General features: G+C 40.1%; 1 protein-coding gene across 2 annotated transcripts in view; it reads right to left on the minus strand.

Moving 5' to 3' along the window:
* Positions 1 to 425: 425 nt before the first annotated feature.
* Positions 426 to 27548, minus strand: part of NIPAL2 (NIPA like domain containing 2) — a 49439-nt gene continuing 22316 nt past the window's right edge. The window contains exons 4-11 of one of the 2 annotated variants that reach the window (XM_017806343.1): positions 20249 to 20308; positions 18147 to 18268; positions 12943 to 13039; positions 8705 to 8840; positions 6223 to 6311; positions 4366 to 4429; positions 2962 to 3056; positions 426 to 2650 (exon numbers count right to left, since the gene is read on the minus strand). In XM_017806343.1, coding sequence (XP_017661832.1) covers positions 2556 to 2650; positions 2962 to 3056; positions 4366 to 4429; positions 6223 to 6311; positions 8705 to 8840; positions 12943 to 13039; positions 18147 to 18268; positions 20249 to 20308 — 758 coding nt within the window. In that variant the 3' untranslated portion in view covers positions 426 to 2555. Of the gene's footprint in view, positions 2651 to 2961; positions 3057 to 4365; positions 4519 to 6222; positions 6312 to 8704; positions 8841 to 12942; positions 13040 to 18146; positions 18269 to 20248; positions 20309 to 27548 lie in introns of both variants that reach the window. The other variant, XM_017806344.1, reaches the window with a different exon arrangement.

Below are 27548 nucleotides of genomic sequence, written 5' to 3' on the forward strand. Positions count from 1 at the left end.
CAAGCTGGAGCCTGGAGGACCACATGGGATGTTGCCTGCCCACCATGCCTTCCCTTGGTTTGATTTCTGCATATCCCATGGAGGATCTGTTCAGGAAAATTCAGTCTGCAGGTGCAAGTTTTGCAGCTTATTATCTAGCTCACATTTTTGATATCAGGAAAAACCTTACACGAAAATAACTCATTATTAAAGAGAAGGGCTTCAGAGATGGTTTAGTATTCCAGCACAAAGGCTTTTGCTTTGTCTGTGGTGTTTGCTACCTAAGTATGGCAAGCAGAATCTGAAAACAGCATTGATTAGAAATTGATTCTTGAAATAAGTCATGTCCCTTTCTTGGCAGAGCAGTAATGAATTCTCATCACTGAGTTTTTCTGATCTTGTAATATATTAATTAGTTGAAACGTACTTGAGTTTCAAAGACTGTGTCAAATCACAACTTTTAATTGCATATAATTCTCACCAGTGTTTTGCTCCATAAATTACTTTCAAATATGTTAGGGTTTAAAGATAACATTTTAACCCTTATAATTTTAGTATAAACCCATAGGAAGAAAAAAAAAAGCATTGTTCAAGAAGAAATACAGAAATATAAAATAAATAATAACTTTTACCAGATTTTTACATTTGATTTCTTACTCTAAAGAGAAAATCCTATACCTGGTAACCTTTATTACCTCCTCCAGACCTCCTGAGTCATGGAAACAGATTTCGGAAAGATGCCCAAGGCCAATCATTTAGAAAAGCAACAAAACCAAACCCTTTCACTCATTTGTTTCCCAGGTCATAGAACAAAAGCCTGTAGGCCTCCTATTTCCATCTTTAGCACACACTCTCACTTGAGACTTAGAAAGAAGCTTAAATTTGACTTGCAAAAGAAAGAGAGAGGCATGCTCTTACTCCCTGGAGAAAGCACCTGAAAATAATGTGCTTTTTAAAATTTTTATTTAAGCTTTAGAAACTTCAACTCAAGCTGTAAGAGGGGAAAGGAAGGCCAAGCCAGGCAGCTAGTACAAGTAAGGTGCAGACACAGAGCCTTGTCCTGTGTCATCTGGGAAAGGTCCATATTGAAAAACAGCTTCACAAGTCCCCACATGCCCTAGTTCCTGGGCCATTGCTCCACAGGAAAAACTGCAGCTTTATGTGTGCTTTGTAGCATTTGAAATTAAATTGCCTTATGGATCTTCAACTGTAGCTATTTTAAAATTAAATAAAAAATTATTTGAGAAAGAAAAAGAGACCTCATTTCCTCTTATCTCACTGAAACAAAATACACACAGTCTATGGCCCCTATCCATTACTGCAGATTAATTTAAACCTAAAACAAGACATGCACATTTTTCAAGAGCACTTTAAGTTTTCATGCAGAGGATGTGTCTGCTCCCCACTGTGCTGGCTGAGGTGTATCAGTACTATCAGGCAGGGTTAAGTGGACCCATGATGAATGCCCAGAGGAAGCTTTTTTTTGCTGGGCATCTGGGACTGAGGGACACAAAGACCTCCTAAATCTGAATACGGAGCCTGTATTGCCATCTTTCCCATCACTTCTGGTTCTTTAAATCAATGTGGAGACACTACCATTTAATGACGGAAAAGTGGTACAGTTACCGTGACTCTTTGTGGTTCTGTTTTTTACAGCCTTTCCTCACACAGCTTTAGCAGTGGTAACAAGGAGCTGCCCTACTTTTCTTTTTTAGGAGTATTTTTCCAAGACACATCAAGAGAGGGAGCCTGGCTACCCCACTTCCTTTGAAAAACTATGTACTTTCTTCACTAAAACCTGCTTTTGCTGAAAAAGAAGCTAAACTCAGAACAGACTATGCTAACAGGTCATAGAGCCCAGTGCACAGGACTCTTCTCGAAGGCTGTAAAACATCAAGCATAATTCCCTAGGCCTGCCTTGGCTGGGCACCTCAGATATGTATACATGCCCATGTGCCTATGTTTATGGCGAATATTCTCTTCCCCCTCCTCACACAAGTGTTTATTTCCTTGGAAGATAAGAGAATCAATCTGATGGTAGGAGATAATCAGGATTGTCCCTCTGCGTATAATCCAAAATTCTTTGTGATTACCTATTTGTGTCCACTGTATATATGCCCACAGCTTTGACTCCAGAACAGGAAGGAACAGATTTAAAAGGAATTGTACATACAGCAGAATACTTTGAAGTCACTTATGAAAGTTCTCATTTCCCACCTTTGTCTTTAAGCATCTACACAGATCTGAGGGGTTTCAAAGGGGAATTTTTATAATCCTGTTCTGTGCCTATTTGCATTTCAAGGCAATTAAGACTCTAAAAATATCCCCAAGAGGCATTGATACTAGGAGAATATTCTGTATCATTAATGGTTATTTAGTTTTTCTTAAGGCTTCCTTTATATTTAGAATCCATTTGGTAGAATCACAGGATAAATTAATTAGGATTAAATAATACTATGACTCATCAACATACAGGAGTTCAATGTGTACTTAAATATGTTCAACAAAAAAGTGCTGCTGTGCCTTGTTCCAGTGGTATTCCTCCTGTTAGTTGACAAGTAAGGTCCTTTCTTCTTTCAGCTTTGACTTTTCACCAAGTCATCTTCCTTATTCAGTGTGCCATAGCATGAACTGTGAGAATCTGGTTGTATTTTCCCTGTCAGTTTGTGTCCTAAGGAAATGTGGTGAGAGAAGGGAAAAACAAGAACTCTGTAAAGAATTTTAATAAAACAAATCCCCCATCAATCCATCATTTAAACATTCTTTGCTCTAGTAATCACTGTTTTCATTTGACTGGTTGTAACAATAGTTTGAAAAAACTCTGAAAAATTCTTTGAAAAATCTGTTGGGAACAGGAATAGAAATTAAGGGAACAGTATATTTATTAAATATGACTAGAGCACATCTGTGACTCAATTCTCCTAGGTCATCCCATTATCAGATACCTCATTTAAACAGAGACAGAAAAAAAGCCCTACGTACCAGGAATATGTCCACAGTCAATAAAAGGAATTTGTAAATGCTCCTCTTTTTTATTTCTTGCAATTATAAACACACCAAGGAAAGACAGTAGACACCTGCAAAATAACAGTGGCAGAGTATCATTAGAAACAGTTCACTGCATCTGAGATGAGAATTTCTTTCCATGTTTCTTTTTCAAGGACTTCCAAATACAAGTTGCTGAGTTTATAAAGAAACACTTCTTCCTGGAAGCTCTATAAATTCATCTTGGGATTTCTTTCAGTCTAGTTTTTGCCTCCTGAAGCTTTATTATCAGTTCCAAAGGCTCCACAGCCAAAATTACACTTTCAGCAATATATACCTAATCAAATGCCTGTGAGTGTGAGACCACAACATTTGAATCCCTGAGCAAATCTTCACGGAGCATCCAAACTAGCATTCTAGCATGTGCAATTTCATTAACAACTCAGTCTAGCTGCAGACAATCAACATCTCTGTTGTTTTTCTCATTTGACTGTGTGTCTCAGGGGCAAGCTGCAAGCCAGAAGCAGTGAAAAACTGCTATGGTTGGACAAATCTTCTATCTGCTCTATGTTGGACACACAACTCCTAATTCCTATTTGCCAAATACATGGTTGCTCATCTCCAGTTTTTGTCTCTTTTTTGTCTACAGTCAGACAAGACAGCAGTTGTGTGCACCTACTCCAGCCCAACTGCAGAAGATGAAGATGTCTGTAGCTATCAGCCCCATTTATTTGACAGCACTGTGGCAAGACACCTCCAGTAGTTCTCTGAGATGCTTTTAACCATCTCACACCCATTATCGAGTAACTGTCCCCTGTCCCAAAAGTTTTTATAGTGCTGAGAGCCAGGAGAAGGTTCCTGCTCTCATAACACCTAGGCCATTCTTCAGGAATTTATTTAGCATGCTCTGAATTCTTCTGCAGGCACACTGTGTCTTTCTTGACACAGGAAGGTGGGAGAGAGTTATTATATTATTCCCTTATAGGCAAGCAGCTCATATAGTTGCCCATGCCTAGCAGCAGCAGACACACAACTGGAAGGTAACATGGGAGGAGATGTCTCAGCTGTAAAAGAACCCCCTGTAACTTGATATTTGGTGCAGAACAGTGATTTCTCCTTCCTGCTGGAGCAACACATGCTGCTGGTTTTTCATTCCATCATGAGATTAGTAGTTCATAAGTGTCTCACATTTTTACATATTTGGATTCAAAACCGGGCTCCAAACTCCCAAAGCACAGACATCAATCTTTTTTTTTAGTGTTTTTTTTTATCCTGCTATAATGGCTTTTCCATAATATTTTAATAACAAGGCAGGTTTCTTCTTACTGAGAAAAGAAGGCACAAGGCAATGGTGTTTCAGTACAAACTGAAACAGTGCAGATTTTAGGCTGATACACTTACCCGAACAGAAACATGAACACACTCAGGAAAGCTGCACTTTGGAATTCCCGATAAAATATGACCCCTGGAATGTGACAGAAACAAGAATTGCAGATCTTGACTGGCTTCCAAGTGATATGAATTACAGCTGGGAGGGTCAGGAGCAGTGTCATGCTTAAACGGAGCAAAAAAATCCCAAATAAGGTATTAATGCACATTGTGATGTGTTCACTTTATGTGCCTATATTCTATAATCTAGGCTTTTTCAAGATACTGCATGGGACTGGTGAAGATTTAGTCAATCAGGTTGGAACATGTGCTGGGTTAGTAACTGTACGGATGCAGGTATTTTTTGCATTGTCAGCAACAGTTTTTATGCAGGTCAAACTCAAGGTCTTATTCACAAGCAAAGACATACCAATATAGCTAAGAGGTTCTTCATGGATTTCGTTAAGATACTCCAGCAGACCATGTGGACATCTTAACTCCAATTGGGAACAGATTTTCAATAATTAACTGTGTCCCTCATGTTTATACCAAGTTAAGGGCTCCAGCAGACAAGTTTGCCAAATCTTTCTGGCTGAAGGGATCACTAGCTCTTTCTGGTCACCCCTCTTCCAGGAATTAGCACCTCTGTAGTGGAGGTGACAGAACCAGATGTGTATCTGGATCTCAGCTGCTCCGATTAGCAGCCAAGTATATTAGCTTTAAACCACTGATGAGCATAGTTCTGCTTAGAAACACCAGTGTGAACCAGTGCAGCTGAAGTGTGACTGTGTCTTCAAAGGCTGTAACTGGGGATGGGGGTGGCACGAGACAAGATACCTTCTATGAGCAGCCCAGCAAGATTCAGCAGAGGTTGTTCTTCTAAGCCCTACACTGGTTTAACTAACCTGGTGCAAATACATGTGTATCCAGTCTCAAAGCTATTAAGCCATTCCTGAATAGGTACTTGATCTCTTAAGGAGGCACCAGGCCAAACTTCCCATATGGCCATAGGAATGCAACCCCTTTTTGGCACAAGTCTTCTCTCAGTCACAAAGCGTAGGTCTCTTCTAACACAGGTGCTGAGGCAATCTGTGCGTGAAGCTAACTCCCTTCTCATTAATGGCAGCTCTGCATGAGAAACTCTGCACAGCAATGACAGGAAAGCCCCCAGTGTGTGTTAAAATGAGTCATAAATGTTCTAACAACATGATCATTTTGGCTCATTGCTGATACAGCATCTTAGTCGTCCTCCCTGCTCATGTTCTGATGCTGCGCACCATTTCCAAGATTTGCAGTCCCTCTTTAACAATGTTGAGTTCAAAGTTCTCACCCAGAATAAAATGTTAAATGATTAAAAAGTCTTTGGAGTAATTTTATTTCCTTCACTTAACCCAGAATTCCACCTTCTGAAACAGAATATACGCTAACTACTATGAAACACAGCTGGTTGTCATTTGAGTAGTTTGCCAGGCCATTAAAATTACTCTACCAGTTCGTATACAGAGAGGCTGGTGTGCACATGGTAAACGCATTTACTGGATGTCAAGATGAGGCTAGGATAAATGCAGGTTCTTCTAGTAAGCCAGCAAGACACAGTAAATCACACATATCTATTCTGGAAGAGCTAGAATTTGATTGTTTTTCATAGAAAATAGGTTTGTGTTGGAAGGGGACCTTAAAGATAATCTAGTTCCAACATCCCTGCCATTTATTTTGCTTCAGAAGTTGTGAACTTGTTTATTTTTCAGAACTTAAACACCTGTGACTTAGGAAAAACTTTTTGTGAAGAGAAAAACCATGGCTGGTTTGGGTTCCTGTTCACAGGTAGTAATTTTTGAAAACGTGATGTTTAGAACATCATTGTGTAGAGGTAGAAGGCTGGAAACAAACCTGAAATGATGGCACTGGTGGTGAAAAACACAAAATTAATGGGCACAACTGCTGTTGCTTCATACAGATGCATTGCTTGATTCAAGAACCTGCAAGACAAGCATTATTACACCTCATGCCTACAAGAGGTTCCTTGTACTTTAAGTCAGGTTAAGCCACCTTATGTCAGTTTAACAATAAGTGTGACTGTTTCTTACCCCAATAGCCCTAACTAGCATACATGTATTGAATTTACTTTCTGGTTTTGACTCTGCAGAGTACAAACAAGACACAAGAGAGTTGGCATGAATCCTTCTGGCCATGGGCTATCAATGGATATTTTTTTTAAGCATTTTTGGAAAAATTTTGTCTTCCACAGATAAGGCAGGAATGCTAGGGTATTATTTCTTATGGTCTGCATCGGTTCTTGGAAGCAGTGCTGCTTGCAAGCAGCCAGGGACAAGTTGCTCTAATTTAAACAGGTTGTGTAAGGGTATATTTACAGCACAAACATGAACATGTGAGTTCTTGTAGGAACTGTTTCACTTTGCTGAAGTCAACATTGCTGCTAATGCTCCATCCAGCTTGGCTGAAACACCTATTTGTATATTTATCCATGCAATCACACCCCAGAAACATCCTGTCCTGCCGGGAAAGTCCAGGAAGATAGCTCCAAGCCTGTGCTCCTTGGGTTGGAAACTCTCTGCTGTCGTCTTCAGAAAGGCAACATGAATCCTCACCACATTCACGACCAAGAGTGTGCAGGACCACAGCAGCATACACTGCACACAGACCTGCAGGGTCAAGAAACTGGCCATGGAGTAGCCTCCACAGTCTGCATCAGCAGATCGAAAAGGCAAAGCAATTAACTCACTTTTACAGAGACCACAGCTATCAACATTTACCCATAGAGTGATCAACCATGAGTGTGAACTTGTGGATGCACCAGAAGATACTTTGTTATGTGACCAGTGCATTCCAGACCAAAAGAGAAAAATCAGGAGCCTTCAGAGTATATTCTAACCTATAAAAAGAACCACATTTAAATGTTTCACTGGTGCAATATATGTGCACAGTAAAAATCCAAGCTTGGATCTGTTTTAGCCATTAAAGCAATTGCATAGTTATTTTAGCAACTGTTGAACAGTCTCCATGGTGCTTTAAAAATAAAGAAATCCTACATATCCACAAGATAGTCAGGATTTTGAAGTCATTGAAAACACCTCATTATTTTCTCCCATTTGCAACAAACTTGGTCACAGGAACTAAAACAATGATACCAAGGCCCAGCGCTGGATCCAGGAGATTGTTCCAGCACAGGCTGTTCTGAGCTAACACATGACAATCAAATAAAATGAGGAAACAAATAAAATGAAAAATTTATTCTGACAGTACTGTCCCCATTAGAAAATGCATCCAAGAGAGAAGAGAGAAAGGCACTCAGCCCAGGGAATGAAATGGGCACATTTCACTTCTGTTTTAATTTTGGCCCAGCAAAAGAAATAAAGAAAAACTGGAAAGATGGAGGTTAATTCAGAAGCTTCCTATCTACCAAGCTCTTATTTCCTATTTTAAATGCCCAGAGCTGTTCTTCCAGTGAAGACAAGCTGGATGTAAATCACTCTATAATCTGCTACAGGGGAGTTCCTGAGTCAGCCATGGAGAGTCACTGCATAATAATGCATGGACTTTCTGATTCCACATGGGAATGGTATGTTCTGCCATGAAAAAGCTGGGTTGGCTCTTCTACCGGAAAATAATCATGCAAGTAAATACTCAGGCTTACACTGAACAGTCTAGATGAGATTACTGAATGATGCTATCAGCACCTGAAGCAGAGGGACAGGCATAAAGGAAACAGACACTCTGTTCAGCTGTAAGACATATTTTACCACACTGCCATACCCAGCAATCTGCAAAAGCAGCATAAACCAAACCCTTAACAGACCAGAGGCCTGAAGGGAAAACTTGGATGTCCCCTGCACACCAAAAGTTAACTATTTCCTAGAAAGGTACAGAGATACAGGATAGCAAAGTGCAAGATGCAGATTTAACAGAGGCAGGGAGAAAGTTCAGATAAACTCTCTTCTTCAGTCTGACTGGTGACATAAAGCTGGGGAGAAGACATGCATAATGAGGATAACATGGCCATTTGATTATTCAGTAATAAAGATTTCTAAACATAACCCCCAAAAGATTACATAAACATAAATTTCATTTAATAAGTTAAGAACTGTGTCAAAACTAGTCAAGCAAATTTGAGAAGACCTTGTAGAAGGTGATAAGGAGAGGAGGTAGCATCTATAACAATCAATAATAAACTAAGAAATAAAGCTTAAATAAGCAATACCATCAGTTGGAGACAATAAATGCATCTGTCAAGGCCCTGCCAGGAATTTGTTGCCTCAAAATGCAACTTGTATCTGGAATCATTATCAGTACCAAATAAAACTCACAGATAAAATGTGTATGAAGGTTAGGAGATAAGCAGAAGGTCACTTACTTGACTTGGAAAGCACAAGAACTTGCCATTAAAGCAACCATGATATAGAAAATGGAATAAGTTAGCTGCATTTTCCCCTTCACAGATAGTGTTATCATACTGGACACAGCCTTTACAGCAATGACAGTCATTGATGCTGAAAGAGAAGGGGATAGATTAGCAGGGCAGGATTCACAGCAGTAACCTCAGAGCACGAGGGAGAGAGGACAAGGTTCCAGGTCAGAGCCAGAGGTCTGATTACCTAAAATAAGACAGGTAGGATTTGGGCACCTAAAACCAAGTGTAGAATTTTATAAACACTTGCTAAGCTACATCAAAACCCAAAGCGGCCTTAGCTCCATGTGTACTTCGTGTTTTGCTTTTAAGTTTTTGGAGCACATTGGACTACCAGTTGGAGGTGATACAACAGCCCCCTTGACTTCTAGACATACTTTACTTAGCTCCAGCTGCTAATTTGGAGCCCATGTTGCATTATTCAGGAGAGGTCTGAGAGGTCTGGTTATCTGTTCAAAGCAGTTAGGACACCTCTTAATAGCAGCCTGCATGTGACATTGGCAGCCTAAAATAACTCTTCACCTTCAGGATTTCTCTGCTGAGGTGGGAGCTGGACAAAGCTCTCCAAAGCTGACTTCTGGGATCACATCCCAAAGCTCCTAACTCTCCCCATGAGTTATGTATAGAGGGCAGACAACCAACACAGGGGTCTGCCCTTTTTTTCAGGAGTGGGGCTCTTAAGAACATTTACGGGACTTAGCCAATAGAACAGAATATTTCAGTAGGGTGTTGTCAATTCATTGAATCACTCTCATTGCATCACCACAAACAAATCTCAGACAGCAGGCAACGGTTTTAACACATATCAGCAGTTCACAGAAGTCTTGCAAGACAGGTCTTTTAGAAAAGGAGCTGAGAGTTACTTTAGATTTTCTTTTGGAGTGTGCTATTGGCTTGTTGAATCACAGCCTAACCCAAGTAGGCTGTGATTACTGCAAATAAAATGTAACAAATCCAGAAGAAACTAAAAATTTTAAGAAGAGTCAGGCTTCAGAGATGACCTTTGAAGAAAGGTAATTAATTGTCAGGAGCACCGTTCCCCAGCTGGGATCCAGTTCCCCCCTCGTGCAGAGCTGAGGAGTGTTGGATTTCAGTGGTCTGATTCATCCTCCTGTAACTGCAACATTCAGATTGGCAAGGAGACCTGCACTGTGCAAAAAGTTCAGGCCAAGGTTGGGAGAAAAGGTGGGAGAAAAAGAATGAATTCAGGTCTGTGGTTTTGATTGTAAGTATTTTTCTTTTAGCAAGTCCAAAAGTTCAGGGAGAGTTTAAGAGTTGCACACATCTTGTGATGATCCTGTTCACCACCATGAAATTCACTGTTTTCATAACAACGTTTTCATCAAGTACTTAATTTCTTTCTCTGTAATGGAAACAGGTGAAGTGGTTTAACAAACACAGCTGTAACACCGAGCAGAGGTCAAATGCTGGTCTGCAGTAGTGCAAATGGTATGATACAAAGTCAAAAATACACTCAAGCCCCAACAAGCAGTGCACATAAAAATTGAGATTTGCACTCTAATATGGGGGAGCTATTATTTTAAAAGAACACTTATAGGTAAAAATCAGTAGTTTGAACTGTCCACCTAAGAGTAGATTCCTGAATTTTTTTTTCTGACAAAAGGGCAGTTTCCATGCCTCATAATTTTAATAAGGCAGAAAAGAAAGCACTGGGGGTTTTCGTTTGTTTGTTTTGTTGGTTGGTTTAGTTTCTTTGAAAAGTGGAATGGTCTTTTTTTGCTAAATTAGCTCTGGAATAAGTTTCAAAACCTAGGAAATGGTTTTCGTTTCTCTGTTGTAACGACCTCCCCTCAAGACTAGTGTAACAAATGATGTCACTTTCCAGCTGTTAGGGCAGAAAACTCTGAAATCTCACTTTAATCTGAAATATGTCCCCTCAAACTTATGATAACTTTCAGTATATACATGAGGCAAGATAATTCTCACCAAATGAATTTGCAGTTGTACTAAGCAAAATGTTTTCAGATTTTATGATCATCTCTGTATTTTCTTCATGATGAAAGTAGCTTGCATATCCAGTGAAACACAAGAGCTGCTCTCTCTTTAAAGAAACCTTTCTACATTTAATTTACATCTGTATGAACACTCCACTAGGAATGTATCTGAACAGAAAAAGATGAAATTCCCTTGCTCAAGCTTCCAACAGGACCCCAAGCCTCATCTACTCCTCCAGCAGGCAGGGCCTTCAAAGGGTCACGTATCAGGGAGCAGGTCACAGCTGGGAGCAAAGTTACTGGGCAATTTCTCAACCCCTCCATCACTTTGCTCAGCAGAAAGGTTGGAGACCAAAGAGAAGGCTCTAGGTGTAACTTTGTGGAGACTGCGAGGCACCAGCACAGCTGCAGGAACCAGAGTCAGATGAAATCATGTATTTCATCTTCAAGGGAAATATCAGTATTTCAGAACTTCCCATAAACCAGGATTTGTTTGTTTGTGTCTTTTTTAATAGAGCAGAAGTAATAACAAATTTTTCCTCAAGCTGCATATGCTCACCAAAACCTCAGCAGCCACCAGCTGAAATTGTATTTTTGGTTGTTTGCAGCCTGACTACCAAGCTGCAGTTAGTGCCTGCCAGGCCACAGGTTTGCAGCCTTGCTGCTGTTCAGCATCTCCAAGTGTCCCTTTCACACTGGCAGCATCAGGGCCGGCAGGCTCCACAGCAAAATAAGTGTGCAGGGCTACACAGATGAACCACCCAGGTCTCCTGGAGCTGTGTGTTGACCTTGCTTGGGGCAGCCATCACGGTGGGCCTGCCCAGAACTGTGGCAGACAGTGTAGGAGCCCACCTGGAGATCTTCAGGCTTCCAGCTACGCAACAAGGAGGGTGGATCCACTCATTAGGAGTGCTTAGGAGTGCACAGTGCTTCACACTCCTCATAGCAGTGCTGGAAGCTGCAGAGCAGCTCAGGAGAGCTCTGCTAAAGCTGCCACGCTCTGGGCTAGGAGCTGGGGAATGGCTAGACTCACACTTCCCTCCTGCAAACCAGGAGTAGTGGAACAGTTAGACTTAAGACTTTTGGAGCTCTTCCATGTCTGCCTCATACAGGGAGCGTGGACATCCTTCGATGCTTCTGCAGAGCTACAGATCCTAATGTTCCTAGTCTGGGAAACCTATATGGGAAGACTATCCCAAAAAATTGTTCTAAAAGTTTGAGCTTTTGAGCTAAGAAACCACTCAGGTATCTGAAGGAAGATAGTTAAGAAAGCTGTGATGGTTTTTCACATTCAGTCAAGTCCAAATTTTGTACCTGGCAAACCTTAGTGAAATTCTGTTTTATCAAAACCCTCACGATCATCTCCATTAGAAATGTGCTTTATGAGTCTTTGCAAACTAATACGTGCATTCACTGAACTGAGAGAATGACCTTTTACTTGAACAACACAGTTCAAGCACTTTTCACTTCAACCAAAGACTTGTGGTGTCCCATGAGGCTTTCATGGAGAAGTGACAAGGACTGGACAATTTGTCACGTGGGGTGGTCAAAATTCTTAATATAAGCAGTGGAGCTTCAGAGATAACCTCCTGACATTTCTCAAAACTGATTCAAGTTTAACTTTATTGAAAGCTACCCGATAAAGTGACCTCCCTATTTCTCTGGTTATTGATTGTGGTGACAGTGGCCCACAAACTTCAGTGGCCCACTGAGTTCTTGTTATGCTTCTGGAAAGGTGGTAAAATATTAAATGTTGCATATGCAACATAGACAATAGTCATCAATAATTCAAAGAAAAGTTGTTGTACAGTCACAGCATATCACTGCATTTGTTTAAGGAGTGCTTACAAGGTCTTAAACTGCTCTGTTTTAAAGAACTGATTTTCACACCCTGCTCTCCGAAACAAAGTTTCAGACAGTCCACTTTCCCAGGATCTAAACCTAAAGTGTTATCTAAAAAAAAGCTTCAGTATGCCATTCCACATAGCATATTATTTTCAAGGTATCTGCAAAAAGAAATACTCCCATCAATAAGCATAGAAACTATGTTTCATAATCAGCTTTTTTCTCCAAAAAGAGACCCCAGTAAAAATCATGTGAAATGTTTCAAATGTTTCTCCTTCAGCACACCACTTTGAAATGGCCCCAATCTAAACTAGCTGAGAGACTGAGTGACAAGGAATTATCAAGTAACAGACAGGAACATTAAAGTGAATAATATGTTCTTACCCAATAGTGCCACCATCATTAACAAAACCACGATGTGTTTCACAGCCTTTCTTTTGTAAAAATAGAGAAGAATGCAGAATATTAAAATTTCTAAGATCTGAAAATAAAAGAGAAGAAAGTTAGAGCTGTGAAACTATGTAATAAATGCTTCATTCAAAGACTGAGATGTCACATCACTTTTCATTGCACCTTCTGCTAAAAAATAATTTTATTGCCAGTTGACTGAGCTATCAAACAATTATTGTCATTTATCTTTCCTATTATAGCAAAATTTAAACTGAGCATTTCTTATTTCTTTAGTTTTTCTTTTTGCACTTCTATCTACATTTTATCACTGGTAATGTTGAGAAGACTTTTTTAATGTGACAGCAAAGGTATCCATATTTATTGTAATAATTCTTACAGAAACTCTGTTTATAATTCCTATGGAGTAAAGCACTTAGCTAAAGATAGAGCAGTCTCTGCTTTTAGCTATAATATTCTCAGTGTCACTCTTTGCCATGTGCAAGCTCATTTATCCTACCCTTTTTGCCCCTTTCACCATTTCTACTAAAAACTCTCCTCAAAATTTTGTTCAAATTTTCTGCCATACATCATAAGGAGGAAAGCATTTATTTCACATAGTAGTTCTCAAATCGAAGGTACCTGACAGAAGCTTACCTTGCAAATCTCAATGGCAACCAACAGACCACACTGCAGCTGCAATTGCAGCTGCCGAAGCAGCTTTATCTACACCATGCATGGTCTGGTTTTGCTCCTTCAATAACATATGACAGCTAAATGACAGACAGCTAAATTTACTGACTTGCTCTTAATTTGTCTCTGCAGATTCCCTCAGTTACTCTTGCCTTCTGCCATCTCAAAAGTGTGGGTATTCTCCCCCTCTATGCCTAAAGAAAGCAACAAATGCAAGAGCCATAAAGCTTCTGTGAGGACCAGAAGACTTATGAAAACAGGGGTGATAGACTTTTGCACTGAAAAGTGCTCAGAAGCCTGGTAGCCTTTGAGACAGCACAAAGAAAGAGAAATTTCAGTCTCACAGTAAGTAACTTGGCCAGCCTCCCCAGCTTTAGTCAACAGTGCAATACTGGGTATGTCTAAATCAGGAACCAAGGCAGAATACATGTTAAGATCTGCAGACAGGTGAGTTCATCTTGGCCTCCCTGTGGAAAACTGTGACAGGGCTTTAAGGGAACTTGAGAGAAGAAGTAAAAGTTAGCAGATTTGCTCTTCATGCCACTGGCAAACACATATTAGGGCCAGCGCAGAATACCACATTATCAGGCTGCACCTACAACAACCTCCAAATAGCTTCAATTGCTATTTTGATAGTGAAAAATTGATAACAGAATAGAAGAAAGATGTGCTAAATAAATACTCCTCACTCAGAAAGATATCCAGGCTAAGAAAGGAGTTCCAGAGACACCTTAGGCATTCTTTTTCATGACACGCAAGTCCAGGACTGGCACACAGGATGGTGTGCGATGGCACCAGGTGACACAGCACTGTGAGATCTGCTTCCCCTGCCAGGGCAAACCTGAGCACCAGTCACCTCACCCTTGGTCTGGTTGCCCTAGAGTGTACAGAAACCCATGAGACAACCCTACTGCAGGCAGCCAGCTAAACCTACACTGATTCATTTTATATCCTCTAGATGATCCCAGCAGGGGAAGCATCATCATCTGCCCTGTCACTTAGATTTCAAACTGTGCAAGAATAATCATCCAAAACCAAGGCAAGGGGCAGTCACTGGCTCAAACTGTTCCATCACAGCAGCTCTGGCATTCCACTCCCTCTTCCACCTCACTCCTACCCCCTGACTGGCAGGTATTGCCAAGCAGCACAATCCTTGACTGAACCAGGACACCACAGCAGGCTCTGTCCATCAGCCTTCTGTTGATCCTCATCCTATCATCAGCTCTTCTCTTGCTAAAGCTATGAAAAAGCTCCACTGTGATCTCATCTTGCTTAAAAGCAAACAAACCCACCAAGAAGACTCACTCCGGAAAGGAAACAGCCAAGAAAAAGGATCAAAAGGACATAAGAGTCCCTGATGGCAGCTCTTGAAGGGGTGCACAGATCTGTGTTCATGTCTGCTTCTGCCTCCTGAGGAAGCCCCAAGAGCAGAAATAGTGTAGGGACAGAGATGGCAGTCCTGTGGCCAAACCTAGGGAGAAAAAATGATGTTTGCTTTTCAGGGCTGCTATTTAAGTTTATTCAGCTCTGCCAAGTCTCACCTACTAAGCATGAAATTCAAACATTAGTTCTCACCTAGTGCTGCCCAGCAGCCAAACTATTCTTCCATGGTTCTTTGCCGCTTGGTGAACCACCAACAGGCCACCTTTAATCACAAGACAAAGGAGAATCTGTGACAATTAAGTCACACTGCAAGCAGAATGCATGGCTCCTAACAGGACCTCACACAGACAGGAGCCCTCCTGGGGTGTCTCAGCTGTTGCCTATGATTGTCTCCTGAGAACTACCCAAAACGGTGCTTGCTCTCATAGCTGTAGCAGTGTTAAATACGAACTCCAGGAATGGGAAGTGCATAGATATATCGGCTTCACATATTCTGTTTAGAGGAATTGAAGGAACGTGACCTGTTTTACAATGATCTTGGCTGCTGTAACTAACCTCTACAGAAGTCTCCTCAAGCCCTCATCTCATCAACATTTTTTTTATAATCATGATGTTTTTCATCTTTCTGAGCATTATCAGAAGGCACCAGAACAAAATACCACACTGTCTGCCTCAAGTGTTTTCCCGACATATACAGCACCATAAGGACCAATAAACCAAGAGGGTCTTCTAGGCACTTTGAAAGAAAAGCAGAAATGCTTTGAACCTGATTTTGCAGAGATTAAATATTAACAACCCAATAGTTACTATGCTTCTGTTTAGGGAAACCTAAGAGCTTCCTCTATAATTTATGTTATCTGTAGTGACTCGAAGTGCACATAAGCAAAAGAGAGAAAAACAAGCTAGGCTAGTCATTCTTGCTCAGACATGATTATGCTACTGCAAAGACTCAGAAGGTGACTCAAAGTTGTCTTGAAGGAACTGGAGGCTATTTCTGCACAATATGGCAGTGGAATGCCACGTAGGGGTGGTTTACCACCCACAGAGAACATTTTGTACCATTGGGGCTTTGTGTTTCTCAGCAGACAACACTTTGGGGCTACTTTTAGAAAGACTGTTGGACTGCATTATACTTCTGAACTGTCTCCTCACTACATACTTATACTGAAAACTCTGCAACTTCTGCAACTTTTTTGCATCTTAAGAGCCAACCTGTGCTAGGCATTTTACAAACAATTATGAATAGCTAGCTCCCTGCTCAAAGAGAATGTGTACAACATGGTTTGGTTGATTTTCCAGCAGCATACAAGGATAATCAGTCTGGTATCTCACAGTCTCTTGTGGAACCTTTCACTCCTCCCTCCCTTTTCTTTGGAGAGAAGAAGCCCAACACAGATGAATCCAGGGAGCAGAAGGAACAAATAAAGACTGATATATTGTTGGTTCAACAAGATTTGCTGTGTACTTACTCCATCCCTCCCTACGACCCATCCTGTACATATAGAATTAGATGCTGGCTGAGGCAGGGAAAAGAGAGAAGAGGGGAAAAAAAGTCCAGGAGTTACCTACCACTTCCTCATAATGTTATCTAAGAAGAATACAGCACAGTCTTCCTAGACATTCAGTTGTGTTCTTACAAACTTTTCTAAAACAAAGTAAAAAAAGTCCTCAGACGGGGAAAAGCCCTTTTCCAGCAACCTGTTGGTTTCAAAAAGAGGTGAATGGCATGTCACCTAGAAATTTCTGGTGTCACTGGGTGTGAATGGAGAGTTTTCTTTCTCCACCATTTCTATACAAATGGGCGAATCAACAATTTAAAATCAGTGCCTAAAATGCCAGGCATTATCATCTAAAGGTGAAACTGCATGGTAGAGGGGGATATTCAGTAGGAAAGAGAGAGGGTCCTCCAGTGAGCACTGAGATCCCTCTTCTGAACCCTCTCCTAAAGAAGTCCCTCTTGCTGTGCTGATTGCATGGACTTACTGAAGCTCTTGTGGAGGCTGAAGCGACCCTTTTTGAGTACCCCAAAACTCTCGGGCACTGCTTTCAAAAGCCTCTCTACTGCCTGATTGAAAGTGCATGTTGTGATTTATACATGAACATTAATTTCTTCCATTGAGCTGTATCATCATCTTTCAGGATCTTTAAAATGCACAAAAAACTGAAAGAGAGTTTAAAATGCACAACAAACTGAAAGAGAGGATCAACATTTTTTTTATGGTAGCATGTAATTTGCGCTTAATCAGTAGTCTCATGGATATCTAGATGTATGTAAAGTCTGGAGGTTGGCTAAAAGATTAAGGTCCTCAAACTGTCTACTCAGTGGCTTTCTAGCTGAGCATCCTACCAAGAAAAGCCTGGGCACTAAGAATCTAATTCAAGTGAGTCACTTTACTGGGAAAAAAAGTAAATGGTTCTGAAGCTCCTATATTGCATCTTTTACATTCAGCTGGAGGAAAACATTTTCAACTTTCCAGAGGAAAAGAGAGACAGAAATTCCTCCTACACTCTCTGGTCTTGTTTCTGATGCTAATTAAATACATCAAAGAAGACATATGGCATTTGAAGTTTGTACACAGATACTTAATCAAAATGGTATTTTTGTATTTGAATTCTAACTCAGGTTAAAGCAGGCCACCCCTTCACATCTCAACTCCATACAAAGCTCCTTTCAGCCAGGCTTAACAACATGGGGATAAACCAGAGTGATAAGAATGGAAAAAGCAGGACCAACAGTCTGCATAGCCTTTTTTTAAAAGCACAATTCCATCACATTCCAGACAAGCCCTGTAACTTAGCTGTACATGCAGACAGAGTGGCATGAACACATACATAGGAAATATAAGCAGTACCGATATTTAGGTTTTCCCTCAATATCCCCAAACCCCCAAATCTTTCCATTTTTGTTAATCCTGCATGACTATGACCTTCCCCTGGCATGTAGCTCAAAAGACACCTTCTGGTGCTGCAGGGGACAAGGATGATGACCCAGGGACTTTCTCTCCTATGAAAATCACACAATTTATCGCCACAAGCAGTTTTTCTACCACTAATTCATAATGCTGTTAAAGGCCCCATAATACCAGTTTTTCTGAATTAGGGAGTAGTAAGAATCAGATACTCACTGAATATACCAAAAAAGGCCAGCTCACTAAGTAATTCTGTACTTGTCTTGCTGTGAGCTCTTGAGGTACATTTGGAGCAAATGTCACCAACAAGTATGTCCCTGTTACTGTCAGTGTTCCACCTTTAAAGAAAAGGATACATTATTTTGGTAATACAGTATTTGGCAATCATGGTCATCTTTGCTCTACAGATGATTTGGAAATGGTTTCTAGAAAAACATTTAAGTCCATTAAAGCAGATCTGTGCTTAGGTAATTGGATTGTCTTGCATTTGTGGTCTTATCTAGTCTAATTTTTATTAAAGACTCAGAGAGTTTTGGAAATGTGAAAAAAGTTGTCAGTAAAGCCGTGTAATTTTGGGTTCCAACTCAACAAAGCATTTTCAAATATTCTCAACTCTAAAATCAAGGGTATGACAAAGCAGAATCAATTCTTTGTATTTCTCACAGGCACAAAGCACATGACATAAACTTAGCCTAAACTGAAAGGACAAATTGCTTACTGGTGTAGTCAGCTAGATCATTAACCAGCGTAAACATATGTAACTCTCCCAAAGTCAGTGTGGCCACTGAGATCCGCACCAGATATCAACCTGCCCTGGAAATATTAGATGCAACACATATGTTCCAGTCCAATGCTTATGTGAAGCTGTTGTGAGGCCAACATTTTGGCCACTCCCTGTTGTATTTGCAGGCCTATGAACTGTTTTATAAAAGCTTGATTTCCAAAGACTATTCAGCCACTAGGTTGCCAGGGCCCCTTTTCAAGGTCGAACTTGCAATACTGTACTTTTAATAAAAATCTGGAAGTTTTGCCTTGTGGACATCCAGCTGACAAACACAGATGTTCACTGAAGTATCGAGATATAAGTGAGCCGATCCTGAGCTCATAAACTGTATTGGATTAAGGAAGATATTAGCTAATCAATTTTTCTTCAAGTAATCCTTAAAATTCTTGGCAAACCTATAAATTGGTGTGGAATACAAGGCTCAGGAATACAAAACAAAGCACATCCGGAGGGCTTTGCTGGCACTGTTATCTCACACAGTTCCTTTGGAAAAGCAGAACTGTTCTATATTTATGTGCTTGCAAAACCATCACCATATTTCCCATCATACAGCTCATTCGTATGGAATGTAGCAACATTGTTAAATCCTTCTTGAAAAGTCAAACTCACAGAAATAAAATAAATCAGTGCTGAACACTAGTTAAAGCAACACACAGTGTATAAGGCCATAAGGGAAACATGATCAGTGAAGGGAGGGGGAGTTTTGAATGTAGCAGCTGAGCTGGCAAACTTGGATTCCAAACCTAAACAAATAGTATATAGTATTCCTGGAATGATACTGAACAGATCTCTCTGAAACATTCATGAGAACAGCTGTCCTCACTATAGTTTGGACAATCAGGCCTAGAGATGTTAGGAGAGCACAGAAATATCAGGTGCCCTGCATCAGGTGTGCTGTCCCGGCTGAGATGGCTTGGTGTAAAGCCCAAACCCTGAAATGTGCTTGTCTCTCAGTATTGCTGTGTTCAAGGTGGGCAGTTTTGATATGCAAAAAAATCTGGGACACAGACAAAAAGTTGGCACGCTTTTAGAGTGAAGACCACATTTCTCAACAAAACACTTGGCAACATGATTATTTGTTCTTTGAAGTGATAAAATTAATACCTAAATGGAAGTTATCACTTTTAATTGAGCTTGAATTTTTGTGCGAAGTCTATGCAGTAAGAAAAAAAAATCTTATATTTGAATGAGAAACTCAATAACTTCCCCATTTTTATTAAAACTGTGTTGTACTCATAAAGATAATACTAAAGACAACCTCAGAGGCAAAAATAGAAAATGAAAATAAATTTGAGCAGTAAGGACACATAAGGAATGAATTGTGGTTGGAAGAGCAGAGGATTTGGGAATGCAGTCTTATCCTCATGCACTGAAGATTCTCTCTCTTTTTATCACTTCTTCCCAGTTGTGAAAGTATCTGCCTTGAAACACTTGCTTGGGAAAGTGGGAGTGTGAAGGTGGGGGGCTATGTGAGAGTTACAGCTTGCTAAGCATATGGCAGCACACATGTCCATATTAGCAAATGCTTACTTACCCAGTATATCAGCAGTCTTCATGGTCTTCTTTAGGAAAAAGACAGAAATAAATGCACTACCTGGAATAAAAATATAAAGACCTTTTATATATGTGTATATATATATATATATATGTTATAATATCAAGTGCTATAGCAAAAAGCTGCCTTGGGCCAAGTTTAAATATATCTCATAACTATTGTTGTTGCACCATATCATGATATAAACAACCAGGAGTCCATTCCTACAACCAACAAATGCTCAGTTTTTGTAATATTTCAGATATATCCAGCAGGCTCTTACGTGGTTGAAAAGATGCAATACACTTTCCATCTCCCAAGCAGACACTGCTTAAATTGCTCTGATTCAGTCATACGTGGAAACACCAGGAAAAGGCACCAATCAGCCTTACTGTTTCACTCCCCTTTCTGCTACCAACTCACTATATGGACTTGCTCAGGGCACACTGCATCATGGAACAATAAAATTCTGCTTCTTTAGAGGCTTATAAGTAAAGTAACTGCAGTACAATTGAGAGGAAGAAAGCCACTGCAAAAGCATAGCATTGAATATGAACTAACAGAGTGGTCATGATGTCTGCTAACAAATAGGTAGAAAGCCCCACATATGTACCGTATGGGAGCACTGCCCATGCTCTTCCAGAGGGACTTGTACTGAGGAAGGAGAAAATCAGAAGTGAGCTCTAGAAATGATGTCCCATTTCCTGGTAAACTCTGTCCCTTGTTCAGCTCTTGCATCTGTCCTCTGCCAGCTCCTAGCCCTGCCCGTTTAGGATGGGAAGTAGCGCGCAGGCGAGCAGCAGCAGTGTAGGGCCAGGATTTCTGATAAGCAACCCAATGTGGACATGTGCTAGAGAGGAAAGAAGGAGTTTGTACTTAAAATGTTGGCCACCTGGGAGAGGTGGCTCCATTACAGCATACAACATTAAAGCATCTACCTCTAAAAAAGAAGCAAAAGAAGCTGGATAGCTCCTATGTAAAAGAGATGAGGAAAGTCCTTTGGAAGAGGTGCATCAGTAATGTTGGATTCATTTAGAAACCTCAAAGAAAGTCTCTGCCCAGGAGGAATGGTGAAGGCACACATTGAACTTAAGTCATGGGATGCTGTTACAAGACCTCTGTTCCTGCCCACAACACGAAATTATTGTTTTATTCTTGAAAAAACATTTCAACCTTTTTGCAACTATCTTTGCATCATTACCTCTATTGTTCTGATGGAAAATTTAATTTGTGATTAGCTACTAGATGTACTCTAGATAAATCTGGAGAGGTACATACCAAGATATAAACAGAGAAAAGGAGTTCAGCATCATGTCTGTGTTATCCAGTCAGCAGAAAATCAGATCTAGCAGAAGTCACAAAGTTAAACTGTATCAAGAGTGATGGAGACCTATACAAATTAATAAGAGCAATAAAAGAATCTTGAACTGAAAATGCCTCACAGAAAGTAAGGTGCTTGACACAGTTTTCTTCAGTGGTTCAGTGACAACTTTGCTGGAGCAAAGACATTGGTGGTATCCAGGCAACACTGGTAATAGCAGAGCTACCTAGCTTTAGAAAAAAAGAGAGGACAAAAACCAGGAAAGAAGTAGCATCATCCAAGACAGTGTAGGAATTAATTACTGCTCTGTCACCCTGCTTTCATAGCTTTCTCAAATCCCACCTCAGCCCACCCACCTAGGCAGTCAGTGTCACAGCAAAGACCTGTTGCTTAAATCACTGATACCTTAGTGATTTTTTTTTTTTGAGTACTCCCTTGTCGGGGCTCTCTACATTCAGCAGAGATCTAGCAAATGCAATGTAGGGTTCAATTTCACTGTTGGCATTCAATCTGGGGTGAGATGAGTTATGCCCAGATTTTCAGAGCTCAATACTCTGCAGATGACAAACGGCAGCTTGGAGGGATCACAACCTCTGAGGCTGGCAGTGGGCACAAGGAGGTACAGGAATGGAGCCAGATAATGAAACTTGTCACTCAGCCTGTCATCCGCTTTAATAATGCATTCAAATGCAGCCAGCTCTTTCTCCAGGGATAGCTGGTAATGCACCAATGAACATGAGCTCAACAGAATGTATGTATAATTAATGCTCTTCATGATGTAGACTACTATGTAGAGGAGTCTAAAAATAGCAGAGGTTTGAAGAACATATATTAGGCCATCTGGGATTAGAGGAAAAACTGAAGTACGGGAGGAGGTGAAACACCAAGGTGAGGAGAGTAAGACCTAGGAGATATTCTGAACACAAAAGACAACTGTCCCTGTGGATAAACTGCCAATGCTCCGTATATATTCCAGTGAAGAAGAAAAGCAAAGGGGGTAAATCTAAGAGAAGAAGCAGAGAATGGTTACACAGATCTGATGAGATGTTAGAAGACATATGTGACTGATCAGAAGCCTGGCAAACTCTGGCTATTACCTCCAGGGCTGAATTTTAAGCAAGTTATGGTAGCACAGCCAAGAGAACACACTGGCTAACAAGATATTTTAATTTACTTTCATTTTCTTAGTTTTCTCGGTTTTAAGCTCCCAAGTTTGGCTTTCGGATAGTCCTTCATATTCTTCAGTTTTTGAGGTAGGGATGGATCAAGTTAAAGCAAAGAAACCAGATGGGCCTGGGAGGAGGGATATGGAGGGAGCCTGTGAGTTGCAGGTATGCAGGCTGGTGTTTTCTGGTTTTCAATTCTGATGGCTTTGCAGCTTTCCTTGGCTGGCAGGATAAATGGCAGACACCAAAGCGTATCCCAGGAATCCAGCAAGAAATGCATAGCCCTCCCAGCTGTTCTGCTCCTCCTCCTTAACTCCCTTGAGCTCCCACTCAGCCTCAAGTGCATTCAGCTGCTTGAGACATTAACTCCTCCAGAAAAGGTAAAGACAATATGTTAAATAGCCAACACATACTCCCTGCCATCTCCTTTCTGTTGGATGGCCTCCAAGCTGATCCTGCTGTGAGCAGGAGGTTGTGTTTGGGACTTTCCAAGGTTCCTTCTAACCTGACTTATCCTAGGACCCTTGAACTCTTGGCAGGAGAGTAAGTGGGCATCCAGAGGCTACAGCTAAGCCTACCAGATATATGGATTTAAGCACTTACCGTATCCCAAATTCAGTTCCTAAATGCATCCCTGCTGAAACTCTCCAGATTCTCCATTTCTTTCCCACCATCCCTCAGATCACAGGGGAGGTGCTTTGCATGTTCCCACCTTTCCTACCCACTACCAGTGAAGTTATTCCCTCACGCTTTCCTCCTAGGCCACTTTCCCTTCACCTTGATTTCACCCTATAACCACAGCACAACTCTAACTTCCTACCACCCAGTCCCAATTTTCCCTTTCCCATGCCAGGGTCCTCTTGTTCTCGCTCTGTCACAGAAACTGTGTGCCTCCTTCTCCTCCTCCTTCACCATTATAGTGATGTGGGAAATAAATTATTGAACATTATGTTCAACTCTATGAGTGAATAGATGAGGAACTTGGGCAATTGCTGTGCTGCAAAGTATTAATATATCTTTGCAACTGGGTTTTTTTGCCTTTTTTAAAATAAAAAACCCCCAAACTTATAGACAGTTAGAGATTGAGATCCATGTCAAAGTGAAAAATAGTCTCTGTTGGTTTGGTTTTTTTTTAATTGGTCAGCAATAGAATACAGAAATGCAGACATAAAAACTGTGTCAAAGAGTAAGCTGGCAACAGCTCGGCAACAAAACAAGTGATTTATCATTGTTCTGAAGCCTTGCTAGTTTTGAACCACTGGTTTAGGGAATACAACACGTGCACAGTTCTAAGCCTGGATTGTCAGCCTTTAAATCATCAGAGCAAAGACTACATTCCTGGTCATCTGAGAAGACTTGTATACTGTTGGGTGAATCAGAACTATTTTTGGCTTTTTAACTAATTTTTAAGGTAAAACTTTCAAAAGTAGGCACGGATCCAACTCCCATTACCACTGAGAGTGGTTGCCTGCTAGATCAAGAGACAGGCAGAAAATCTGCAAGATGATCTGTTAAGGATTAAACATTACAGAACCAACACATCCTAATGTAATCCTTGAGTTTGTTTCATGCCTTGATTGCATGCTTATAGTAATATCCATAATTCAAGAAGTAAATAGGTCCTGTAAAATGCCTGTATCTATATGACAAAGCCTTTCTGAATGCTTATTAAACTCAAAGGGAAAATATAACTTGACACTATATCAAAATAATGATAAATAAAAACTGTTGGGTGAGAAATGGGAAAAAAGAGTTTGTTCAGGAGCTTAATTTTTATGTTGAAACAACATCTTTTCATACATGAGCATAAACTAGGCTGTTTTACATTCATTACTGAATGTATATATATTTACTGTATATTGAATGATTATATATTCACATTATTGAATGAACATATATTCACTGCAGCACGCAAATTTCAATTTAAATCGAAAAAATGATTGAAAAAAAAAAAAGACTTTCTTCATGGTGTGCAATTAAGTGCCTTGAGGGAAGGCTGTCATGGTGCTACACATAGCTCAGTCAGCTGCTCATTCTCTTAGGAGAGTGATCATTTACAATTATCTCCATATGTACGTTTTCTCCAGCACAAACAGAAATAAAGAGCACTGTGATGTGTGGGTTCTGCAACTAGCAGACAATGAATGGTGAGAATCCAGCTCACAAAATAACTCCTCTGCATCCTAGACATGAAAGCTGCAGTTAGGATTGTTTCTTTTTTGTTTCTTTAAGAAAGGGATAATATGCAATAGGAGAAGTTAAGAGGTAGAAAATATGCACTGATTTATAGTGTATATTTTCTGTATTTGTCCAATCCAGCCTTAAAAATTCAAATGAGTGTCCATCATTTATTTTTCCTACCCATAACTATTTAAAAAAAGGTGTATTTTACTACCCAGCTGTTTTCCTGATACTGAGGCTATTTATGAATATGACCTTTTTACCTCTTTTTTTGTCAAGTCTTACACCATATAATTTCTTTATAATTTCTTTCACAATCGATCATAGCTTCAAATAGTAGTATATTCTTCCTTTTCCTCTTTTTGATTCCTAGATGAGCTTTCTGTATGATTTAAAAAACATTAGTGTTCTCCTCATAAATGCATAGACTGCCTGTACTACTTCTGTCTTCTCTAACAGTTAAAAAAATAAACCACACCAAATTTAATATTTGCCTCAAATGTTCATTTTGTTAAGTGTAACTGATTCAGTCAGGTAAAGGCATTTAAAACAACCCATTTAGCAGAATATTTTGTCCCCATTTCACTGGTGGTCTGGATGAAATACCAAAGGAGAAGCACCAGCCATGATTCAAAGACTATTGCACCTCTCCCAGTTTGTGCAACAGCGTTTCACTTCGAGACCAAGCATTTACTCTGTTTTATGCCCACTTAAGGGTCTGCTTCCATGTAATCAAGCAGTTTAAGTTCATCCAGTTGATTTTGCCCTAAATCTGTGGAGCAGTGCTCAAGTTATGAGGATGCAGTTGCTGCCAGTTACATTTGGAGATGTGACCTGATTAAAAAAAGAACACAAACATTGAAAATATCAGAGGAATTGCTCAAAAGAGAGACTAATAAGGTGAGCTTAATTCTGGAACTTGGATTATAGGACATAAAAACTGCAGAGAGAAGGAAAAACTTTGAGAATTCTTTTGTTGCATCTTCTAGATGAGTACAAAAAAAGTATTTTAAAGAATAGTTTGGTGAATGTTTCCCAGATATCATTAGCAACAGAGTCCTCAAAATTCCAAGTTCTTGGGCCACAAAGATGTTACATTACACGGAGTGGGTGAAATCCACTTTTACAGGAATGTCTAAGGATCTTTCCAAAATACTATCGTGTTATAAATATTCAAAGCCTAAAGCAATTTCTTGTCCCACAGCTATTTACGAAGAGCACATAAAAAATGCAAAGGGATCTCAGCAATGTCAGTCTAAGTGAGTTAAGTGTAAAGAAACTCTCCACAGCATGATGAAAACTGCAAAAGAAATGATCTCGAATGCCATTGGCCTCTACCACCCCAATCCCTCCACCTCCAAGCTATTTCTGCAGGCAAAAGCAAGATGACGAGCTAAAAACCACTGCTGCCTAAAATTACCCGAGCTACATGTAAAACATGATTTTTATTTTTTAAGTATAAAAAGTTTCTTAATGATCACATCAAACATGTATTACTCCTCCACTTTTAAATTAAAATTTACTAATTTATCCTCTTGAAGAAAACAACTGCTGTCTTCTCAAACTATTTAAAACCCTGAACAGATGTAGAGCTTGCATCATTGCAACCACACAGAGAAATACTTCCACTGTGTAAGAAGAAAAATATAGCCTTTGTAGCTTAATTCTAAGAAAAAAAATTAAAATCTGTTGGTGCCATGCCAGTTCATGGTCTGTGGTGCTGGATTCTTTTTAAAGCCAGTCATTGAAAGCATCCAGTTCAATAGAATGAGGCACAAACTTTTCACTATTTAATTGATACCAGGTTAAGTGCAAAATGCAGTTGGATGCAGTTAAATGTGGTAGCAGATCATAATAGATGTTGGCTCCATCTATTTTAAGATGCTTCCCATCAGAAGTCTGGAGATATATGATGGGTACAGCTCAAATCCATTCTGGGCAGATACTCCAGTCTGCCTTATACTCCTCCAAAACCCTGGTTTCCAAGCAAAGACAATTTTCCATGCAGACCCAGAGAGAGGGAGATCTGCAGAGAACCCCCTGGATGACTGGACATACCGCAAAGCACATTTCTCCTCAGTAACCATATGCACTGCATTCCCAATGCCAGTGAGAATCAGCTCTTACCATATGGGGCGTGTTGACACCGAATTTGGAAAAAAATGCGGCTCAGAAGGTTGGACTTAGGGTTCAGATATACATTTGGAGTTTTTTATCAAGTACTTAATTTCTTCATTTAAAAAATTAACTCATGAAAGACATAAATTCAACAATACCTTCAAACAACTACCAGACTCTGCAAAGTCCACCCTCCACCACCTAAAAGAGGTCACAACTTATTGAGAAAAATATTTCTTGATCTTTTAAACTGGAAGACCTGCTGCCTACAGTATCCTTTGCCCAGTTGTTAGTAGATGATGCACGTGTCTTGGTTAATTTGTCATTGGCCTATATGATGAACTCTTCTCAAATTAGGAGATGTTCTCTGGCTTTAATTTCAGAAAACAGGAAAGTAGTAGAAAATGTTATTGGGAAGTTATCACTATTATTGGCTGTCTACATAATTTTAATTTTCCCTTCCTTAAGGGAGCATTTGCTAGACTAAATAAAATTTCAGGTATTTGTTTGGGCT

The sequence above is a fragment of the Lepidothrix coronata genome, unplaced genomic scaffold (assembly GCF_001604755.1).
Source record: "Lepidothrix coronata isolate B3197 unplaced genomic scaffold, Lepidothrix_coronata-1.0 Scaffold15, whole genome shotgun sequence".
Taxonomy (NCBI): Eukaryota; Metazoa; Chordata; class Aves; order Passeriformes; family Pipridae; genus Lepidothrix; species Lepidothrix coronata.